Source organism: Indicator indicator, chromosome 8 (assembly GCF_027791375.1).
Source record: "Indicator indicator isolate 239-I01 chromosome 8, UM_Iind_1.1, whole genome shotgun sequence".
Taxonomy (NCBI): Eukaryota; Metazoa; Chordata; class Aves; order Piciformes; family Indicatoridae; genus Indicator; species Indicator indicator.
The window spans coordinates 2,319,111-2,342,140 of NC_072017.1; the positions used below are offsets into that span (position 1 = coordinate 2,319,111).

Consider the following 23,030-nt stretch of genomic DNA (forward strand, 5'->3'; position numbering starts at 1 on the left):
GGAGGCAGGTCCCTTCCCTGAGCATCGCTCTCCTCTGCAGCATAAGTCACTGTCTCGCCAACCACGCTGCTGCTTGTCCCTAAACCTTCACACCCACCCATCTGAGAGTCAGGTGGAGTAATCCTCTTACAGGTCAATGATATTTTTTTTCCTTCTTTCTTTTTTTTATTTTTTTAAAATTTTTTTTTTTTTTTGCAGTCTAGCTTCATTTAAAGGGATTTGAGCTCAATTCATAATGTGCTACCCTTGCCTTGAAATGGGAAGGCTGGCTTAGAAGGGGCTTGGCTGGCACAAAAGCTTCACGTTGTGTGTCCCACCAGCACAGGAGAGAGCGAGAGAGAGACACTGTGGGCAAGAGGAAACCTAGCAGCAGTGCCAGCCCTGCACTGAAAAAATGAAGGCTCTCCTGTTACTGGTCCTCCCTTGGCTAAGTCCTGCAAACTACATAGACAATGTGGGCAACCTGCACTTCTTGTACTCCGAGCTGTGAGTACGCACGGGCGTGCTGGCGTCCTGCTCTCTGTCTGTCTGTCCTACCTCAGCGGCGGGAAGGGGCTCATCACCAGTGTGGTTTTGGTGGTGTGGGGGGGTGTCTGTCTGTCTGCCTATGTGTCTGTGTGTCTGTGCACAGGAAAATCCCTCAGTGGCTTGCCAACAGCTTCCCATCCAGAGGACTAATAATAGCAGAGCATCCCCATTGCTTTCTCCCTACCAACTTGCTTCCAGTGCCAATGTTTTCTGTGGTGGTTTGGTTTGGTTTGGTTTAGTGTCTGTCTTTTTTTTTTCCCTCCCCACTTCTTAATCTGTGGGGTTTTTTTCTTTACTTTCCATAAACAGCTTCATAAGTGAGCCAGGCATAGAGGAAGACATCAGCCTAGACACCTCCAGTAGAGCACTCTCTGTGTGTATAATGCATAATGTTCTGTGTGTAAAGCTGTGTGCCTGTAGCAAAATGCTGAGAAGCCTTTCACCAGAAATAATTCACTTGAGACAGGAAAGACATTTCCTCTATTTCTGGCCTTTTTTTTCCCCAGAGCAGAACGTTATTTTCTCTGTAATGCAAATTTAAGTTCAAATATCATTGTTTAAAAAAAAAATAATTTCCCACACCTCCAACAACCTCAGAGCTGAGCTTTCCAACCCATAAATGTGCAGTAAATGATATTACTTTTAATTTGTGTTTGAATGGCATTGTGCTAGCTAACAGAGCTTTGAGAACTGGAACTAGATACTTATTGCAGCATGCTTCAATTAATTGTATTTTGGTTGCATTTTAACTAATTGTAACTCTCAAGATTTTTCCCTTCAGATAAATGAATGGAATGGCTAATTCTGCTCAAAATAGACTGATGGCTGTATTGTGCCTACAGAGGGAATGTTTTCCTAACAGTTGTGATTAGTATCAATGGGACTCATTTCCAGATGGTTTTGCCTCTACTGCCAGACCAAAAAAAAAAAAAAAAGAAGCAGTGTTTTGAAGAACCAGAAAGTCTCCTTTCTAAAATTCTTGTGTTATGTGCAAGGCAAATATTAATAATTTAGTCAGGCTGCTTTCCACAGCTCAGGATTTCTGTATGCCATAGGTGCCTGAAGTATTTCACAAAGCTGCTGTTGAAGGGTTGCAAACGATGCGCTGGCGTTTTGATTAAGAACATTGCTTTAAAACACAAACAAACCCGAAGACAAACAACACAGTTAAGCCAAGCAGGCTACAGGAGCAATCGAGCTCAAAGCAGAGCAGATGAACGCTTCTGATGGAAACAATGGCATCTGGGACATCCAGGAAAAACAAACGGATGGGATTAATGGGAGCACAGCCGCCGGCGCAGCCTCCTTGCCGCTCTTGGGGAATTCAGGTTCACTGATTCTGCCAGGGTAAAGGGCTACCACGTACAGGAGCTGTTTGTCTCTTATTTATTTAGCCTTCTAACCCACAGAGATGTGAGATGCTGCATGCCAGCAGCCGTTCTTAGTGGAGTGGGTGTGGGCTGGGGCTTGGACGTGCATCTTGGGCTGCTAGCAATGGGAGGTGCAACATTCCCTCTCCGGTACCCAGCCCTGGATGCTACCTGCTACCAGGAGCCAGTGCTCAGGACCTCCTGCTCCACTCCACTCCCTGTGGCCAGGGCAGTGGGAAGTAGGGTTTTCTGGGGCTGACATAATCCAAAAGGGTGCTTGGCAGTTTGAGTTCATTTCAGGAATTTCTTCTCCGTGTGTATTTGGTGCCTTTGGCTGCTGCTGGATGCTGCACAAGCCACTGATGTGGGATGGATTCAAGATCCTCTCCAACAGCAGCAGCTGACTTAAAAAGAGAAATATTGTTTTCAGTTCTGTTTAATCAATTTATACAAATATTATGAGCCACAGGCAGTGATTTTGCCCCAGCAGGGAGCTTGGCCTCGATCTCTGGAGGTCCCTTCCAGCCCCCTAACAATCTGTCATTTTGGTTGCTGAGGCACTTATGCATGCAGGATGTTTTTAATCAAAGTTTTCTGAGTGGAGCAGCATGGGCAGCAGTGTCAAGGGCAGCCTGGCACTTAGGTTTACTGCCCCATCCCTTCTGTGCCTCAAACACCACAGAGCCAGCTTTGGAAATCATTCTCTACAGGAAACTGAAAAGCCTCTGCCACGGGTAGCATATCTGACAGCTTGCCCCATGGCTCAGAACTAGCCAGTAGCAGGTAGAAAACCTTTCTTTCTGTCTTTTATCACTATCACACTGTCTTTGGTTGCTGACCAGTACAAATATTGACCTCAGTCAGGTCTCATCATTTTGTTGGCAGGCAGTCACCAAAGATACCAGATGAGGAGGAGGAGGGGGCAAGCACGGGTGTGAGTAGCAAGGCAACAGATGGGTTGCAATTAAGGGGGCTGCAGTTACCATGACTGGTGCTGGCACAAGAGGACTTACACTGCCCTGCCTTCCACCCCACCCAAACAAAGGGGAGGTTATTTGTGCTGCAGCTGGTGGCATTTCTGCAGTTCAAGGGCATCTTGTTTGCCTGAGCGCAGAGCGTGTGGCTCGGGGAAAAGGGATTACAGAACAGCCCTAAGCCCAGCTGGAGAGGCAGGCTCTGGGATCCAGTTAAGAAATAAACAGGACTTTCTAGGAAAATTAGAGTGGAGAAGGTCTGACACAGCCTTTTGCACTTCAGCTGGGTGCCATGGCGGTAGGAGGGTGAGGGGTGTGGATGGAGCCTGGAGAAGAGGAGGCTCAGGGGAGACCTCATTGCTCTCTACAACTACCTGAAGGGAGGTTGTAGCCAGGTGGGGACTGGTCTCTGCTCCCAGACAAGCAGCAACAGAAAAAGACGACACAGTCTCAAGCTGTGCAGGGGCAAGTTTAGGCTTGAGCTTAGAAAGAAGTTTTTCCCAGAAAGAGAGATTGGCCATGGGGATGGGCTGCCCAGGGAGCTGGTGGGGTCAAGGTCCCTGGAGGTGTTTAAGAAGAGCCTGGATGAGGCACTTGGTGCCATGGTCTGGTTGATTAGATAGAGTTGGGTGATTGGTTGGACTGGATGATCCTGGGGGTCTTTTCTAACCTGGTTGATTCTGTGTTGTGGCCTTAATGGGACAGGTGTTGGGTGCTGCTATTTTTAGTTCTCTATTTGCAGCTTGATAATTATAGGTATTCCCAGCAAGCAAGTACATATCTCCAGACACTTGTCTGCTCCAAAACCACTTCCATGACTGTTCCTTGTTGTCACTCCCTTGCCCTCAGCAAAAACCTCAACACAGGTGCTCTTTCTGTCCTTGTTCTTAGCCAAATAATGAAGAGCAAGCCTGTGGTGAGCCAGGGTGTTCCCTCCTGAGGGGAAGCCCAGGAAAATACCTGGATGAAGGACAAGAAAGTCTTAGGAGTCCCCCTTGAGGAACCTCTGTGAGGGGCTGGGATGCAGTCATTCCAGCCCAATAGCTCTTGGTATCATAAAGGGTCTCAAGGAGACCCTAGTCCCAGGGTACCTTCTCCTTTACATTCCTGTGAAGATGTTTTGACAGATATCTGCTCTCTTTCTTAGCTAAAATAGCCTCAGAAAAGAAATATTTGCCCAAGCATTCTTTTGAGCCAGGATATGTTAGTCCACCTGGCTTAAAAACAAGGTGTGTGTGGATGGAAAGGCAGCCTATGGCCACTCCAGGAGGCAGTGAGGACCTGGTAGCATGGATAGTATCAAGGGATGCCAGACTCCATTGCCATCCCTCTCACTTCAAAGCAGAATCTGTGCAGCAGAGTATTCCTCAGCAGGAGATGTTTCTATGCTTTGGGCTCAATGAGCCACTTAGAAAATTCTGAAAGATAGGAGAATGCAGGACTAGGAAGTGACTAACCTCAGCTTATCCCTCTGAGGACTTCAGCCACATGGAAGGATTGGAGTGGTTTCCAACCCAATCCCCCTTTGGCACATCCCGGTCCCCAAGAGGGTGCCCAGCATTGTGTGTGCTCAGCACAGGCTGAGCACTGGGGGAGCCCCTGGCAGCCACACTTGTTGGTGCTTCTTCCTTCCAAGGATCAAACAGCTCCTGGCTTAGTCACCAGCTAGATCCACCCCACTGATCTGAACCACAGAATGTTAGGGGCTGGGAGGGACCACCCAGTCCACCCCCCCTGCCAGAGCAGGATCACCTATACCAGATCACACAGGAACATATTCAGCCATCTAAAAAAAAAAAAGCAACAAAAACCAAGACCAAAATCTAATGTTTCTCAGAGTGAAATGCGCTCTTGCATGTAAAAACAAATTCCTTCTTTGTTTTGTTTTGGTTTTTTTTTTCCTTATCCCTCTTAGTTTTTATGTGAAACAGTCAAAGGGATCTCACCAAATTAACTGGATCAATTTTCCCCATATAACTTTTATATGATAATTACTCTTAAATTTCAAAACAGCCTTTTGGACTGGGCTAGCCAGTAAAATGTAGTTTCTCTCTTCAATCCCTTTAAAACCCAGAGACACAAGCACCAGATGTCTTCTAGTGTCCTTGGGCACATTTGCTTTATGATAAGGACAAGTTAGGTTAAGCTATTAGGGGGGTACTTTCCCAGCCCCCCTTCCAGAACTGAGCTTAACCATGGGGCCAGCTTCTTTCATTTCTGTTCAGCTAGGTGGGGAAAGTTGTGTCTGGCTTCAGGTCTGTCCTGTGAAACCAGCTGGGGAATGCAGGGCACATAGTAATTGTGACAGAACCGAGAAGCCTGGAGCAGCTCTGGGGCTCCTGTGTCAGTCCAGTGTGGAAGCCACATCTTGGCCTCCTGCCTCTCTGCAAAGCTGTGTGTGGAAAGGGATGGCAGAGTGAAGCTGGGAGGTGGAGTAAAGCTGAACACGTTGGAAAGCAAGGCTTGGATGGGAAAGATTCTTGACTGAAGAGCTAAAGGAAATGTTTGGACTATCTGTATTCAACAGCCAGGGCAAAGCATGCTCAAGCTAAAAGGTGGAGGATCTTTCCCAGTGTATTGGAATTGGATGTCTCTCAGGGAAAGCAGAGCTGATGTGGGTTAAAGCAGAAGGGCAGGGAGTGCACCAGGGGCTCCTCATTAGCTTCACAAAGGGGCCAGGATGAAAACATGGCAAACTCTGGCACTTTGCTTGGAAGCAAGAAATCCAGTCTTTTTGCTTCCTGACACTTCCTGTTTTCCTTTGGGAAAGCTTCTGATCTGGGTGTTTTCTTGTATTGAGTCCCAGCAGGTACCATGGTGCAGGGAAGCGGTAGGAACTGGGCATTCTCAGGCTGCCTTTGTTTCTCCCCAAGCTTTCTGCAAGGGCAGCAGATCCTCCAAGGAGATGATTTTCCTTCCAGCTTCTGCAATTTCTCCCCAAATTTTCCAGCAATGTCTAATGGATCATAAGTATTCATTCAGCCTTCCAGTACCTGAAGGGGGCTACAAGAAGGATGCAGAGAGACTGTTTACAAAGGCCTGCAGGGACAGGACCAGGGGCAATGGCTTCAAACTAGAGCAGGGCAGATTTAGATTGGATGTTAGGAACAAGTTCTGCACCATGAGGGTGGTGGAACACTGGAACAGGTTGTCCAAGGAAGTGGTTGAGGCTCCATCCATGGAGGTATTCAAGGTGAGGCTTGAGAGGGCTGTGGGCAACCTGATCTAGTTAAGGATGTCCCTGCTGAGTGCAGAGGAGTTGGTTTGGACAAGCTTTGGAGGTGCCTTCCAAGGCAGACCCCTCTGTGATTGTGTGGTGGAGCTGCAGGAGGTGGGGGGTTACTCATTTCTGCTCTGACATTAAGCCACACAGGCTGTGTGCTGTGAGCCTGGCCGACCTCCTCGTCTCTCTGACAATTAACCTAGTTTAGCACTGGCACTGGCAGCATGACAAGGGATTTTTCCTTGAGCTATTTCTCTGACAAATCTGGCAGAACTGGGCTGTCCTGCAAGGCGAGGACAAACACTGCTCTTGTGGAGCTCTTGTGCTTGTCATAGCTTAAACCCTGCTGCGAACTCTGCTTCCGAGACCAGCTGCAACGCAGCTCCCTGCACTGGAGGAGAAGCAGAGTAGTAGGTCTAAGGGTCCTATTGGGGTTCTTAACACTCTTGACCTTTTGGGGGAAATCTGCTTTCAGGGTCCCTGGGCCACAGAGCAGCCAGCTGCATTCCTTGACCTCCTCCATGAGCAGATCATTCAGGAACTAGAGCTGATTTTCTGCAGCTTGGCATGTGGCTGCATGTCCAAACTGCCTCCCCTGAGCCATGGAGTGACTTGGTGCATAAGAATGCCAACAGAGGTTGGCAGAGGCTTTATAGCAACATCACTGGCAATGCTGGACTAAGAGCATTGCCTGTGTGACAGCACAGATGTGGCTGCTTGGGGCTTCCTGTTTCAGCAGGAGAGTCTGGACTGGTCCCCCTGTGCCTACCTGGTACCTCAGTGGAGGTATCTGTCAGTCAGTGATATATGTCATGACTAAAACCTCACTGCTGCTGAAGGATTCCTGGCTTGGAGCTGAACTCTGTTTTGGGGTTAATAATGTGAGCTTTCTTTAAACACCTTAGCTGAATCCACCTCTAGGACTCAGCACAGTTGCAGCTGGAGAAGACTGAATTTAGCAAGTAAATCCTTGGGTCTCTTGGAAGTATTATTTCTCCATTCATACAATTTATTGATTAACAACAGATTCTGAATAGAGAATGAAGAAATTTCAGGAGCAAACTAATGAAATGCCTGCAGCAGATGCTGTACAAACCTTAAACACTCAAAAAAAAAGAAAAAACAACTGTGAAAAATTCATAACTTCTCCATAATGTACAATGTCTCCTCCTGATAGGAAGGAGAAGAGATGGACTGTAACTGTTGGCAAGTGAAGCCATATTTCTAGGACACGGTTAACCAAGCCTCTCCTGTGATGCACAGGAGACAGGCCCTGATGGAGCAGACTTCCTGGAGAGTAGGTGGGCACGGTTAACCAAATCTGTCCTGTGATGCACAGGAGACAGGCCCTGATGGAGCAGACTTCCTGGAGAGTAGGTGGGCACGGTTAACCAAATCTGTCCTGTGATGCACAGGAGACAGGCCCTGATGGAGCAGACTTCCTGGAGAGTAGGTGGGCACGGTTAACCAAATCTGTCCCGTGATGCACAGGAGACAGGCCCTGATGGAGCAGACTTCCTGGAGAGTAGGTGGGCACGGTTAACCAAATCTGTCCTGTGATGCACAGGAGACAGGCCCTGATGGAGCAGACTTCCTGGAGAGTAGGTGGGCACGGTTAACCAAATCTGTCCTGTGATGCACAGGAGACAGGCCCTGATGGAGCAGACTTCCTGGAGAGTAGGTGGGCACGGTTAACCAAATCTGTCCTGTGATGCACAGGAGACAGGCCCTGATGGAGCAGACTTCCTGGAGAGTAGGTGGGCACGGTTAACCAAATCTGTCCTGTGATGCACAGGAGACAGGCCCTGATGGAGCAGACTTCCTGGAGAGTAGGTGGGCACGGTTAACCAAATCTGTCCTGTGATGCACAGGAGACAGGCCCTGATGGAGCAGACTTCCTGGAGAGTAGGTGGGCACGGTTAACCAAATCTGTCCTGTGATGCACAGGAGACAGGCCCTGATGGAGCAGACTTCCTGGAGAGTAGGTGGGCACGGTTAACCAAATCTGTCCTGTGATGCACAGGAGACAGGCCCTGATGGAGCAGACTTCCTGGAGAGTAGGTGGGCACGGTTAACCAAATCTGTCCTGTGATGCACAGGAGACAGGCCCTGATGGAGCAGACTTCCTGGAGAGTAGGTGGGCACGGTTAACCAAATCTGTCCTGTGATGCACAGGAGACAGGCCCTGATGGAGCAGACTTCCTGGAGAGTAGGTGGGCACGGTTAACCAAATCTGTCCTGTGATGCACAGGAGACAGGCCCTGATGGAGCAGACTTCCTGGAGAGTAGGTGGGCACGGTTAACCAAATCTGTCCTGTGATGCACAGGAGACAGGCCCTGATGGAGCAGACTTCCTGGAGAGTAGGTGGGCACGGTTAACCAAATCTGTCCTGTGATGCACAGGAGACAGGCCCTGATGGAGCAGACTTCCTGGAGAGTAGGTGGGCACGGTTAACCAAATCTGTCCTGTGATGCACAGGAGACAGGCCCTGATGGAGCAGACTTCCTGGAGAGTAGGTGGGCACGGTTAACCAAATCTGTCCTGTGATGCACAGGAGACAGGCCCTGATGGAGCAGACTTCCTGGAGAGTAGGTGGGCACGGTTAACCAAATCTGTCCTGTGATGCACAGGAGACAGGCCCTGATGGAGCAGACTTCCTGGAGAGTAGGTGGGCACGGTTAACCAAATCTGTCCTGTGATGCACAGGAGACAGGCCCTGATGGAGCAGACTTCCTGGAGAGTAGGTGGGCACGGTTAACCAAATCTGTCCTGTGATGCACAGGAGACAGGCCCTGATGGAGCAGACTTCCTGGAGAGTAGGTGGGCACGGTTAACCAAATCTGTCCTGTGATGCACAGGAGACAGGCCCTGATGGAGCAGACTTCCTGGAGAGTAGGTGGGCACGGTTAACCAAATCTGTCCTGTGATGCACAGGAGACAGGCCCTGATGGAGCAGACTTCCTGGAGAGTAGGTGGGCACGGTTAACCAAATCTGTCCTGTGATGCACAGGAGACAGGCCCTGATGGAGCAGACTTCCTGGAGAGTAGGTGGGCACGGTTAACCAAATCTGTCCTGTGATGCACAGGAGACAGGCCCTGATGGAGCAGACTTCCTGGAGAGTAGGTGGGCACGGTTAACCAAATCTGTCCTGTGATGCACAGGAGACAGGCCCTGATGGAGCAGACTTCCTGGAGAGTAGGTGGGCACGGTTAACCAAATCTGTCCTGTGATGCACAGGAGACAGGCCCTGATGGAGCAGACTTCCTGGAGAGTAGGTGGGCACGGTTAACCAAATCTGTCCTGTGATGCACAGGAGACAGGCCCTGATGGAGCAGACTTCCTGGAGAGTAGGTGGGCACGGTTAACCAAATCTGTCCTGTGATGCACAGGAGACAGGCCCTGATGGAGCAGACTTCCTGGAGAGTAGGTGGGCACGGTTAACCAAATCTGTCCTGTGATGCACAGGAGACAGGCCCTGATGGAGCAGACTTCCTGGAGAGTAGGTGGGCACGGTTAACCAAATCTGTCCTGTGATGCACAGGAGACAGGCCCTGATGGAGCAGACTTCCTGGAGAGTAGGTGGGCACGGTTAACCAAATCTGTCCTGTGATGCACAGGAGACAGGCCCTGATGGAGCAGACTTCCTGGAGAGTAGGTGGGCACGGTTAACCAAATCTGTCCTGTGATGCACAGGAGACAGGCCCTGATGGAGCAGACTTCCTGGAGAGTAGGTGGGCACGGTTAACCAAATCTGTCCTGTGATGCACAGGAGACAGGCCCTGATGGAGCAGACTTCCTGGAGAGTAGGTGGGCACGGTTAACCAAATCTGTCCTGTGATGCACAGGAGACAGGCCCTGATGGAGCAGACTTCCTGGAGAGTAGGTGGGCACGGTTAACCAAATCTGTCCTGTGATGCACAGGAGACAGGCCCTGATGGAGCAGACTTCCTGGAGAGTAGGTGGGCACGGTTAACCAAATCTGTCCTGTGATGCACAGGAGACAGGCCCTGATGGAGCAGACTTCCTGGAGAGTAGGTGGGCACGGTTAACCAAATCTGTCCTGTGATGCACAGGAGACAGGCCCTGATGGAGCAGACTTCCTGGAGAGTAGGTGGGCACGGTTAACCAAATCTGTCCTGTGATGCACAGGAGACAGGCCCTGATGGAGCAGACTTCCTGGAGAGTAGGTGGGCACGGTTAACCAAATCTGTCCTGTGATGCACAGGAGACAGGCCCTGATGGAGCAGACTTCCTGGAGAGTAGGTGGGCACGGTTAACCAAATCTGTCCTGTGATGCACAGGAGACAGGCCCTGATGGAGCAGACTTCCTGGAGAGTAGGTGGGCACGGTTAACCAAATCTGTCCTGTGATGCACAGGAGACAGGCCCTGATGGAGCAGACTTCCTGGAGAGTAGGTGGGCACGGTTAACCAAATCTGTCCTGTGATGCACAGGAGACAGGCCCTGATGGAGCAGACTTCCTGGAGAGTAGGTGGGCACGGTTAACCAAATCTGTCCTGTGATGCACAGGAGACAGGCCCTGATGGAGCAGACTTCCTGGAGAGTAGGTGGGCACGGTTAACCAAATCTGTCCTGTGATGCACAGGAGACAGGCCCTGATGGAGCAGACTTCCTGGAGAGTAGGTGGGCACGGTTAACCAAATCTGTCCTGTGATGCACAGGAGACAGGCCCTGATGGAGCAGACTTCCTGGAGAGTAGGTGGGCACGGTTAACCAAATCTGTCCTGTGATGCACAGGAGACAGGCCCTGATGGAGCAGACTTCATGGAGAGTAGGTGGGCACGGTTAACCAAATCTGTCCTGTGATGCACAGGAGACAGGCCCTGATGGAGCAGACTTCCTGGAGAGTAGGTGGGCACGGTTAACCAAATCTGTCCTGTGATGCACAGGAGACAGGCCCTGATGGAGCAGACTTCCTGGAGAGTAGGTGGGCACGGTTAACCAAATCTGTCCTGTGATGCACAGGAGACAGGCCCTGATGGAGCAGACTTCCTGGAGAGTAGGTGGGCACGGTTAACCAAATCTGTCCTGTGATGCACAGGAGACAGGCCCTGATGGAGCAGACTTCCTGGAGAGTAGGTGGGCACGGTTAACCAAATCTGTCCTGTGATGCACAGGAGACAGGCCCTGATGGAGCAGACTTCATGGAGAGTAGGTGGGCACGGTTAACCAAATCTGTCCTGTGATGCACAGGAGACAGGCCCTGATGGAGCAGACTTCATGGAGAGTAGGTGGGCACGGTTAACCAAGCCTCTCCTGTGATGCACAGGAGACCACTAGAAGCACAGAGCATGCAGTAGCTTGAGATGGATGAGCAAGGCTGTTTCACTTGACATGGAGGAGCATCTCCTGCCAAGATGCTCCGCTGCAGTCAGGAACAAGTGCTCCACATGAAGAGCACATGTTGTAACACAGCCCTTCTCCAAACAGGTTCTGCAGTGGGAGCAGGAGTCCCTGCAGGCGGCTTTGACTTGCTCATATCAGCTCCCAAAGGAGCCCTGCCCACTGGGTCAGGTTTAAACATTTGGCACAGCTCCCCTTTGGGTACTGGTTAGTAACTGGAGTAGGCAGCCCACAGTGCTGCAGAGGGGATGAGCACAATTCTTTCCCAAATGCAGTGTGTGCCCATTGGTGTTTCCTTTCTGCTCTTGGTACTGCTGAGGTTTCAGATGTCATCAGGACCAGTTGCTGCTACTTTAGAATCACAGAATTGTCAGAGTTGGAAGGGACCTCAAGGATCATCCAGTTCCAACCCCACTGCCATGGGCAGGGACACCTCACACTACAGCAGGTTGCTCACAGCCACATCCAGCCTGGCTGCAAAAACCTCCAGGGGTGAGTCTTCCACCACCTCCCTGGGCAACCTGTGCCAGTGTCTCACCACCCTCGAGGTGAAAAACTTCTCCCTTACAGCCAATCTGAATCTCTCCATTTCTTTTTTTCTTTTTTTTTTTTTTTTTTGCTCCAACCCAAAGTGTTATGGAAATATTGAGACTGATAAGAGTAATAAATCAGGCTAGAAGTGCTGAAAGCACCCAGTGGTGGCCACTGCAGTATGTGCCATCCTCGTGTCCCTCTGCTGCACCCTGGGCCCTGGCATAGGACTGGCAGAGTCCCTCACAGCCTCCAGTGCTGGTGCTGTGCTGTGTTCTCCACATCTGCTTCCCACCTGCTCTATGCTGCTGTGGGTTAAGGGTATGGCCACACAAACCTTGTCTGTGTCTGTAAATATTTTCAGTGTCCCTTTATAAACTGCATTTAAATTTTGCTTCTCTTGGTGATATTTTTGTGGGTTGAGTGTGCCTTGTTTCTAGCAGGCATGCTGCTTGCAATTTCTTTCCCTCAGAGGAGATTGAATTCCAGTACATTCTTGTTTTATTCTTCCAAGGCATGAGTGTAATGAAGTTGGACAGTAATGGTTGATGCATTTCACTACTTTTTTCTGCTCTTTCCCCAGTGGCCTAAGCATCTGGAGGTTTGAAGGCACTTACACTTATGTGCTTCAAGCTCAAAATAAATCAGAGGAGAATAGAGCAAAACAGGACAGAGCATTTAGTAAGATATATGGAGTCCATATAAACTTGGACTTAATATATTGAGCTGACAAAGCAAAGGCAGTCCCACAGATTTCTTTTTCTGTTGTTGTTGTTGTGAACTAGGCTTGAATAATAGTAACATGATCCAAGTGAACGAAAGACATTTGTAAAAGGAGGCCAAGACCAAGTAACCCCTTCCAGAGTTGGTCAGTTGTAATCCATAGCAGCTCTTTCCAAAATGCTTTTTGTCTTGTTCCAGATACCTCACAGTCCCCTTGTGAGCTCCCTTCCCTTCCCTTCCCTTCCCTTCCCTTCCCTTCCCTTCCCTTCCCTTCCCTTCCCTTCCCTTCCCTTCCCTTCCCTTCCCTTCCCTTCCCTTCCCTTCCCTTCCCTTCCCTTCCCTTCCCTTCCCTTCCCTTCCCTTCCCTTCCCTTCCCTTCCCTTCCCTTCCCTTCCCTTCCCTTCCCTTCCCTTCCCTTCCCTTCCCTTCCCTTCCCTTCCCTTCCCTTCCCTTCCCTTCCCTTCCCTTCCCTTCCCTTCCCTTCCCTTCCCTTCCCTTCCCCTTCCCTTCCCTTCCCTTCCCTTCCCTTCCCTTCCCTTCCCTTCCCTTCCCTTCCCTTCCCTTCCCTCTCTCCTCTGTTTTACCAACTGCCAGCAAATAGAGGTTGACAACCAGCACACACACAAAAAACCCCAAACCAAAGCTGCTGTAGTGATTGTGTGCCCTGTGGTGCTTTGCACCAAGAGAGCTCACAGCTGACAGCAGGAAGGTTTTTTTGCCTATGATGAGAGAGCTTGGTGTGGAGAGTCAAAATAACAGTCTGCTCTTCAAGAGGTGCTGATGTTACATAAACTCTCTGGATGCTTCCTGCCAAGTGTGAATCAGCCTCTTCTGCCCTAACAGGTGTGTTTGCAGAGGAGCTGTGGGCTTGGAACCCTTCAAATAGGAATCTTTCTGCTGATTCCCTTGACAGGACTTGCAGTGCTCATTTGGTCTCTGTTCATCACCAGTGCCAGTCTGTGTTTTGGGTTCTTTAGCCATAGTCCTCCTGGCTACCCTAAATCTTTGCTTTCCTCTCAGTTCTTTTCTTCACATCTCTGCCCTTGCCTCTCCCAAGCCTGCCCTACTTGGTAGAGCAGTAGCAAGGGATCAAGGTTATCAGGGGATGCATGGCATGATGGCAGCATGTCTCTTCTGTCTGGTGAAGGAGAATTAAATTGGTTTAAAAACACAGGGCATGCCCAGACACAGGCTTCATTGGCACCTCTGCAGGCAAGGCACAGAGTCCAGATCAGATAAGGACACAGCAGTCTGGATTTAACCATGGTAGGTGAGTGGAGATCACTCAGCTCTCATTTCTAAGTTACTACCAGCTGGTCATTTCAGTCAGGCCAGGAAGAGATCCTGTGTCCAGTCCTGGTGTCCCCAGCAGGAGAAGGACACAGAGCTGCTGGAGTGAGTCCAGAGGAGGCCACAAAGAGGATCCAAGGGCTGGAGCAGCTCTGCTGTGAGGACAGGCTGAGGGAGCTGGGGGTGTTCAGCCTGGAGAAGAGAAAACACTGGGGGGACCTTAGAGCTGCTTTCCAATACCTGAAGGAATCCTTTGGGAATGCTGGAGAGGGAATTTTCTTGAGGCTGGGAATGCTGCAGAAGGACTTTTCTTGAGGGTGGGAATGCTGGAGAGGGACTTTTCTTGAGGGTGTCTAGCAATAGCACAGGGGGCAGTGGTTTGAAGCTGAGGGAGAGCAGGGTTAGACTGGAGCTGAGGAAGAAGTTCTTGGCATGAGAGTGGTGAGACTCTGGAATAGGTTGCCCAGAGAGGTTGTGGGGGTGTTCAAGGCCAGGTTGAAAGAGGCTTTGAGCAGCTGAGTCTAGTTGAGTGGAGTCCCTGCCTGTGGTGGGGAGGTTGAAGGAGATAATCTGTGAGGTCCTTTCCAACCTGAGCCATTCTATGATTGTTCTGGGACTGTACAAGCCCTGTCCTGATTCTTGTGGTGGTAATGAGTCCCTGTCTGCTGCCTTCTCTTGCCTCCAAGCACCTGACTGGGCTGTGAAATAGTCTGTGAAAGAGCTGTTCTCTTGAGGGTCTTGTCTTGTTCAAGGAGAGCAAGGAGGAAAGAGAAAGTGACTGATTTGGTCTGTCAGGGACCCTTGTGGTTAACTCAGCAGTGCCATGTGTCTTCCATCACCTTGCACTACTGCAGCACTGAAAAAACTCTCAGCTGCTTATGTTTCTTATTTTAAATTTATGAGCAAATTCTGAATTTAAGCTTCAGAGCTTAACTTCAGCAAAGCATGCTGAGCTGAGGGCCAGAAACAAAGCAAGCTTTATGGATTGAGCAGGTTTGGTGAGACTCTCTTTATACTAGCCTCCTTTCAGCAGCCTTGGTCCACTCTAAACATTTATCTGTTAGACTAAACACAGGTTAAGCCAGGCTGTCAAACAGCTCAGCTGTAGAGCTGATGTCTAATCAGAGTTTTATCAACTGATCCTCTGTCTAGTTCAATTACTGGACTGAAACACTTCTTAGAGCTGCAAACTGTCCTACAAAACTCACTAAAACCATTGAGAACAAAGCCAGCAAGAAAGTAAGATCATTTAGATGTGGTGCTGGGGATATGGTTTAGGGGTGAACTTTGTGGAGCAGGGTCTGTGGTTGGACTTGATGATCCCAGGATCATTCCAACCTGATTGATTCTATGATGAGGGCCATAAATTCTACCCCTATAACGGTCAATTCCTCTTACCTAATGTAAGTTTGTTTCATTCAAGAACTTAATCTCTAGCTATTATTCTATCTGCTCTTCCAGTACTCAGTGGAAGCTATGGAAGAAGTAAGAGGAATCTGTGGAAAAACTAATTAAGAGTAATGTTAATGTGCTTGATTTTGTTTTTCTTCCTCACTTAGCTTAGTTCCATAGAGATATTATTCATAGAATCATAAAATCATAGAATGGTTTGGGTTGGAAGAGGCCTCCAAAGCTCATCCAGTCCAACCCCCTCTGCAGTGAGCAGGGACATCCTCCACTGACTTCAGCAAATTACTCACTTGAATGTTATTGGAGTGAATTTGGAAGAGAAATGTGGGTTTGGGTACATGAGCAAACATTTGTTTTTTTCACAGCTATATAACGGAGTAGAGATCCAAAAGAAGTGTGTGGTGAGCACCTAACCACACTGATTATTCACACTGTGGGGTTTGAGCAGAAACAGCAATACCAAAAACCAGAACATCGCTTGAGGGTGTGTGGGTGAACAACTTGAAACAGTACAAATTAAATGCCACAGACTCCAGCTCCTGCAAGCTCTGTGACATCCTCTTCCTCCTCCCCAAGAAACCACACCCCTGTGTGAGAACTTCATAAAACCTCAGACTCCACTGTTCCTGTCCCTTGTGACAGTGGTAGATCCATGACAACAGATCACACAAAACTGTGATTTGCTCTTTCTTTCCTCCTGATTATTTTGTTGCTGAAATTCATCTCCCTGAGTTGGCAGACACAAACTCCAGGACTTAAACACTGAGCAGAAAGTCCCTTAGTAACAGAATGTTTTCAGGAGAGCTGCAGGACTGGTGATAAACTCTGCAGCCTATTGCTGCATGGTCAGATCTGTGGCTGAAGGTCAAAAAGGTGCAGAAAGGTCCCTCTTTGTCTCCAGAGTTGAAGGTGGTCCTTGTAATGGTCATCTGCATTGCCACAGAAGGCTTCAAGGGGTTTAGGGGTGAATCACAGAACACAAGAGGTTGGAAGGGACCTCCAGAGATCGTCCAGTCCAACCCCCCTGCCAAAGCAGGGTCACCCAGGGTATTCTGCACTGGAATGCATCCTGGTGGGTTTGGGAAGTCTCCAGAGAAGGAGACTCCACAACCTCTCTGGGCAGCCTGCTCCAGGGCTCTGCCACCCTCATTGTAAAGAATTTTATCTTCATGTTGAGGTGAAGCCCTCTGTGTTCAAGTTTGAACCTGTTGTTTCTTGTCTTATTACTCTGCACCACCCAAAAGAGCCTGGCCCCCTCCACTTGACCCCCACCCCTCAGCTATTGATAGACATTGATCAGATCCCCTCTCAGCCTTCTCTTCTCCAGACTAAACAGCCCCAGGGCTCTCAGTCTCTCTTCACAGGGGAGATCCTCAAGTCCCCTAAGCATCCTCCTGGCTCTCTGTTGGATTCTCTCCAGCAGGTCTCTGTCTCTCTTGACCTGGGGAGCCCCAAACTGGACACAGGATTGCAGCTGTGGTCTCAGGAGGACAGAGAATGAACTTGCTGCCTTGTCTCATAAGCTACTGAAGAAGTCTAATAGTGTAGCTATAGGCTACAAACAAATTCTGGTCCCTTCTCATCACACCTTTGGTTGACTGCAGTGGTGGGGTTGAAGCAGGAATCGTTTTGACACCTCAGTGGCTTGGGCACAAAGGAGCGAAGGGCTCAAGTCTGAGTTTTCCTGTTGACTGCAGGGCAGTTCAGGGCTTGTGGTTTGGGTCTTCCTAATTCAGAAAGCTCCTGTGTTATTTTCTTTTCCCCATCTTCTGCTAGTGCTCACCAGTGGAGTCTGTATGACACTCCTCCCTCCCTGTCCCCATCCTCCCACCTGGGGAGGCCCTGGGCACAAAGGAGGGCAGGAAGTAGCTCATGTCCAGCAGAGAGCTGTTGTGGCTCTCTACATGGGCACACATCAGGATTTCAAAACAACCTTGAGGCTGTGGTTTGCCCCTGAAGGTGTGTGACTTCCTGCAGAGCCCAGGACAGCTGTTTGCAAGCTTCTGTGGATGCTGATGAGCCAGCTGGCCCTGTCTGGACCTTGCCTGCTGCAGGCAAAGGGCAGCTGACAAAGAGAGAGAGGTGAATTCATGAGTGTGTCCTGAAATCCTGCTGCTGACATTCTCTGACATTCTGTGGCCAGGCAGGAGAGAGCTGATAGAGGACTCTCAGCAGTAGCAGCTGCCCTGAGCCATGCCTGTACTCTCCTTCATCACAGAGAAGCAGGGCCACTGGATCCTAGATGGGTTTATAGTTTGCATGTTTGTTTTTCAAGCCGTGTTTGCTGCTCCGAAAGTGAGGCAGACCTGGGCTTCCTGAGCAATGTTTGTGAGAGAAGATTCTGACTGCATGAAGCATTGTTCTGGCAGCACCTATTGTGCTGCCTGCCAATGGCAACTCCCTCAGCAGTTTATTTTCCTCTCTGACATCTCCAAAAAGAGCAGCTGGGCTGCCTATGGTCCCACTGTGCCAGGGAAGCAGTTGCTGATGTTCTCCTCCCCTCCCTCCTGACTGCTTTGTACAGTGCTCCTTCCAGGCCTTCTGAAGTAATCACGTTGAGGAGAAATGTCCCTCGGGCTTGCAAGCCAATGGTCAGCTCTCAGGGCCAGGGCTAAGCACTGAAATTTAGCTGCATTTAGAAATTCAGCAACACTTGGACACAGTGCTAGAGCTCTGTTTCAGGTCCCAATATCTTGTGTGCTTTTGGAAGGTAGATGGGTGCTTGTTGCTTTCATTCCTCTCTCTCCTAGCTCTCAGGGCCAGGGCTAAGCACTGAAATTTAGCTGCATTTAGCAATTTAGTAACACTTGGACATGGTGCCAGGGCTCTGTTTCAGGTCCCAACATCTTGTGTGCTTTTAGAAGGTAGATGGGTCCCTGTGATTCTCCTTCTTCTCTCTCCCTTTTTTTTTTTTTTTTTTTTGTTGGAGATGCTGACATATGTGATGGGGAATGAAAGTGTCACTCCTGCACTTAGGCACTGCTTTTATTCTTATTGGGCTTTGTGCTATGATGGTTTAAAGAGCCTTCAAATGAGCCAAAACTGTGTTGGGGGAGACATTGAACAAAAACACAGTAAGCCCCAAGGACTTTTTATTACACACGCAATAAAGGGAGCCTGTAACTTGTTTTCAGTACGTGACATGTGGTAGGTAGATGCTGGCCCTCACAGAGCTCCAGAGCTTGAACTACAAGACAATATTGCCTTTGAGCTGATCCTGAACCACTGCTAGGCAGGGCTGAGCAAATGAATCACCTTTCATGGAGTTTGGTCCTGTTGCTGCCAGAAAAAAAAAACTGCCCCCTGACTTGGGAAGAGTTTTCTACCTGTAAAGTTTTATTAAGGGAACAAAGTTAAAATTAACCTGATCCTGCTTGAGGATGCCCCTGCTTACTGAAGAGGGGGTAAGACATTTGGAGAGATCCCTTCCAATCCAGACCATTCTACGTTTTACTGTGTTAATTAACAAAAAATAGGTTATCAAAGGAAAGGAAAAAATCATCTGCTTTTTTCCCCAGTAGCAGAAAGATCTCTTGATTCTCTTCCCTGTTGCTTCTGTCTGTTGACATGGATGTCTATGCTTTATGTTTGCACCTTTGTAGACTAGAGGAATGGGCAGATACCTTTGCAGACTTTAAAACCAAGCCATAATATTATTGATACCTTGATTGTGCATGACCACTACCTAGGGTGAAGGAAGGATCTTGGGAGGCAGTCTGAAGTGGTAGAATGCAATGGGATTGTGATACTAGCATCTAAAATTAGCACTGAGAGCTCCCCCAGTTTCCATCTGGTGCCCAGAAGTCAGGACAGGGAAGAAAGGGCAGAAATTATCTCCAAAATATGGTTTGAGCACAGAGGGAAGTTGGTCTGGAATAATATTTGTGTGAAGTGACACTGTTCTTTAGGGGAGTTTCTCTGGTGAATGTTCTTACTCTGGAACAAGATGTCTCAAGGGAGTCTGTCCCCAGATGTCCCTCAGGGGTCACACTGGAGGGAAGGGGTCCATCCAGAGGGACTTGAACAGTCTGGAGAAGTGTGCCCAAGCCAACCTCATGAAGCTCAACATGGCCAAGTGCAGGGTCCTGCAGCTGGGTTGGGGCAAACACAAGCACAGATCCAGGCTGGGCAAGGAGTGGCTCGAGAGTGGTCTAGAGGAGAAGGTCTTGGGGGTGTCAGTTGATTAAAAACTCCCCAGGAGCCAGCAATGGTCCCTGGCAGCCCAGCAGGCAGCTGAGTGCTGAGCTGCATCCAGAGCAGGGAGAGCAGCAGCACAGGGAGGGGATTCTGCCCTCTGCTCTGCTCTGCTCACACCCCACCTGCAGCACTGCCTCCAGTTCTGGGGCTCCAGCACAAGAGGGGCATGGAGCTGCTGGAGAGGGTCCAGAGAGGCCACCAAGATGACCAGAAGCTGGAGAACCTGCTCTATGGGGACAGGCTGAGAGAGCTGGGACTGTTCACCCTGGAGAAGAGAAGGCTCCAGGGAGACCTCAGAGCAGCCTTCCAGTACCTGAAGGGGGTCTACAAGAAAGCTGGGAAGGGACTTTTCACAAGGGCTTGTAGTGATAGGATAAGAGGGAATGGATTGAAGCTTGAGGAGGGCAGATTTAGACTGGAGATTAGGAAGAAATTCTTTACAGTGAGGGTGGGGAGACACCGGAACAGGCTGCCCAGGGAGGTTGTGGATGCTCCCTCTCTGGAGGTGTTCAAGGCCAAGTAGGATGGACCCTTAAGCAATCTGGGCCTAGTGGCAGGTGTCCCTGCTGTAGCTGTAGGATAATTGTGTGTTATCAAGCTGCTTGGTTTGGCTGGGAGAGCCACCTGCACCGGCAGGCTGGTGCAGCAATGCGTATGTGAAGCAAGCAGGACTTGGTTTATGTATGTCTGAATCTGGGCTGCTAAGCCACCAGCATGCTGCTGGTCACTAGACACTAGTGTCCACTAGTGCTGGGCACTGCGTCCAGCTGGAAATCCTGTCTGTTGTTGATGGCTTGGGTCACCTTGAGTCGTGATGTGGGCAGTGCTTTTGCTGTGAATATTAACGAGCAATGAGGGATGGCATGAACGAGCTGCCGAGGCTTAGATGCCAGCTTCCTTCTGGAGGGCCAGGGTCATCTCAGTCTGAAGAAGACAGATGTAATTATCCGCCTTTTAGAGCTGATAATGACCTGACATCACTTCCTATGCCACCTTGGGTTTTCCTTCAAGGGGTCCATCATTGCTACTGACAAGACCTAAGTCTACTTAAATTGTGACGTTAACGAAATCACAGCCTGGGCTGCAACAGCCTCGGGCACAGAGCCTGCCTGAGTCACCCAGATGCCACAGCCTGTCACAGAGAATTCATGGTTTGGATTCATTTCCAGGCAGCTTCTCACACAGCAGCCCCAATCCATTTTTGTGGGAGCAGCAAGGTCAAGTGGGATGTGCCTAGGACAGCAGGGGTGAGGCCACAACTTTGCCTCACCTAGGGCAATAGAATTGCAGCTTGTGCTGAAGGTTCAGTTCTCCAGACCTGCTGTCCACGGTGTTCTTGGTTCTCAGCTGCATGCATGATGTTTGTGTTTTAATTGTGGAAGCAGAAAAAATAGTGATTGCCACTCAAATAGTGGAATTGCAGAGGCAGCAGTGGCATAAAAGGGAAAAGAAAGAGCAGCTACGTGGGGAGAAGGCTGACTGAGTTTTGGTGTGGGGGGGGTTCTTTTGTTTGTTTCATGTGTGGATAAAGGACAAAGTTTTTTTTTGGCTAAAAGTTTTCCTGATACTTCTGTTTAAAAAGGTGACCAAATGATGGTTTTTGCACTATTTTGACAGAGTATCTAAGCATTTCTTACCATGTGAGCTTTCAGAAGACTGTAAACAACATTCCAGCCATAGCTGTGCTGTGGCTGGATGTGGCCTTTCTGGAGCCTTTAAATGCTTTTATGATGTGTGTTTATTTTAATGGGGAGGGGTGGGGGTGTGTGTGCGTGTGTGTGAAACATCTCACTGAAATATCTCCTATTCAACTGGGTGGAACCCATAAAACCACAAACAGGGAAGATTTTTGCATGCCAAATGGGTTTGGGGAGTTTGGGTCTGAAAACTGATTTGTGATGTCCCTCTGATCCGTCATCTCCCAGCCATATGTGCAAAAGGGAAGACTGCAGAGCCAGGAGGATTTGAAGCCAGAATGTTGCTTCTCTAGGAAAATGTGCTGCTGGCTGTTATCTTCCCCCAGAAAAAACAAAACAAAACAAAAAAGGTTGTGCAATGAGATATTTAGTCAGTGGTGTGACTTAGGTACTTTTTGTGCCACTGTCAAAGCTCATTTAGGCTGAAATCCTGGAAACTGAGCTCTCTGAGATGCTGTCCTCTTTCTTCCCTACCCCTGCAAGGAGTCCAGGTTGGTTTAGGGTTTAAGGACATGGGGATTCCTGAGTCAAATACAGCTTAGAAGACTGATGTAGGGTCTCTGCTGAATATTAGATGTTGGCTTTGACAAGACAAGAGAAACAGTTTTTAAAAGGTGAAACATTTGTGGCATCTTGAGATGCTTCTCAATTGTGGTGGCATCAACCACAGGCTCATAGGGCTTGGAAGGGACCTCCAAAGATCATCCAGTTCAACCCCCTGCCAGAACAGGACCAGAGAATCCAGCACAGGTCACACAGGAACACATCCAGATGGGGATGGAAAGTCTCCAGAGAAGGAGACTCCACAATCTCTCTGGGCAGCCTGTTCCAGTGCTCTGGGACCCTCCCAGTGAAGAAGTTCCTCCTCATGTTGAGGTGGAACCTCCTGTGCTGGAGTTTCCATCCATTGCCCCTTGTCCTATCCCAGGGTGCAAGTGAGCAGAGCCTGTCCCCTCCCTCTTGACCCCCAACCCTCAGATATTGATAGACATTGATCAGATCCCCTCTCAGTCTTCTCCAGACTGAGAAGCAATGTTTGCTCAATGCTCAGATGGATTCCTGAATTCTGAGAAGGTGTGCTGAGACTAGATAGGCTGGATGTTAGGAAGTATTTCTTCACTGAAAGGGCTCTCAGACATTGGAATCGTCTGCCCAGGGCAGTGCTGGAGTCACCATCCCTGGGGGTGTGGCACTTAGGGACATGGTTTAGTGCTGATCCTTCACTGCTGGGTCAAGGGTTTTGAACTAGATCATCTTCAAGGTCTCTTCCAACCAGATATATATTCTGTGATATCTCCTTTTTCTGACCTTCTCCATGGGGAAGCAAGTAGGTTTTCAGAGCTTGATGTGCACACAGATGTGGTAGCAGTGCAATTTAGATGTCCAGCTTGCCTTAAAGGGGCACTTTTGGGTCGCTGAGGTGCCATCAGAGCTAGAGCTGTTGGTGACTGCTAAGAGCATGTCCTGTCAGGAAGAGGGGATAAAGACAGCATCTGTAATTTACTGGCTGCAGCCTCATTGTTTCCTGTCCTTTCAAATTCCAGTGGAGAACACCTGGGTGAGTCCAAGCCTTAGGTTGAAAACTCCTTGAAACTTGCACACGGTGTCCCCTTCTTTTTGTTTTCTCTCTAGGGTTTTATGTGCCTGTGTCACTGCTGTGTGTCTCAAACCTGCTCTCAGTGGTGCTGCTATGTTGAATCTGTGACAGAGAAGATACTGTGA

General features: G+C 49.3%; 1 protein-coding gene across 1 annotated transcript in view; it reads left to right on the forward strand.

The window, feature by feature from the left end:
- Positions 1 to 394: 394 nt before the first annotated feature.
- The window catches only part of LNX1 (ligand of numb-protein X 1), a 75,890-nt gene continuing 53,254 nt past the window's right edge, over positions 395 to 23,030 (forward strand). Inside the window, exon 1 of the mRNA XM_054382842.1 lies at positions 395 to 486. Coding sequence (XP_054238817.1) covers positions 395 to 486 — 92 coding nt within the window. The remainder of the gene's footprint in view (positions 487 to 23,030) is intronic.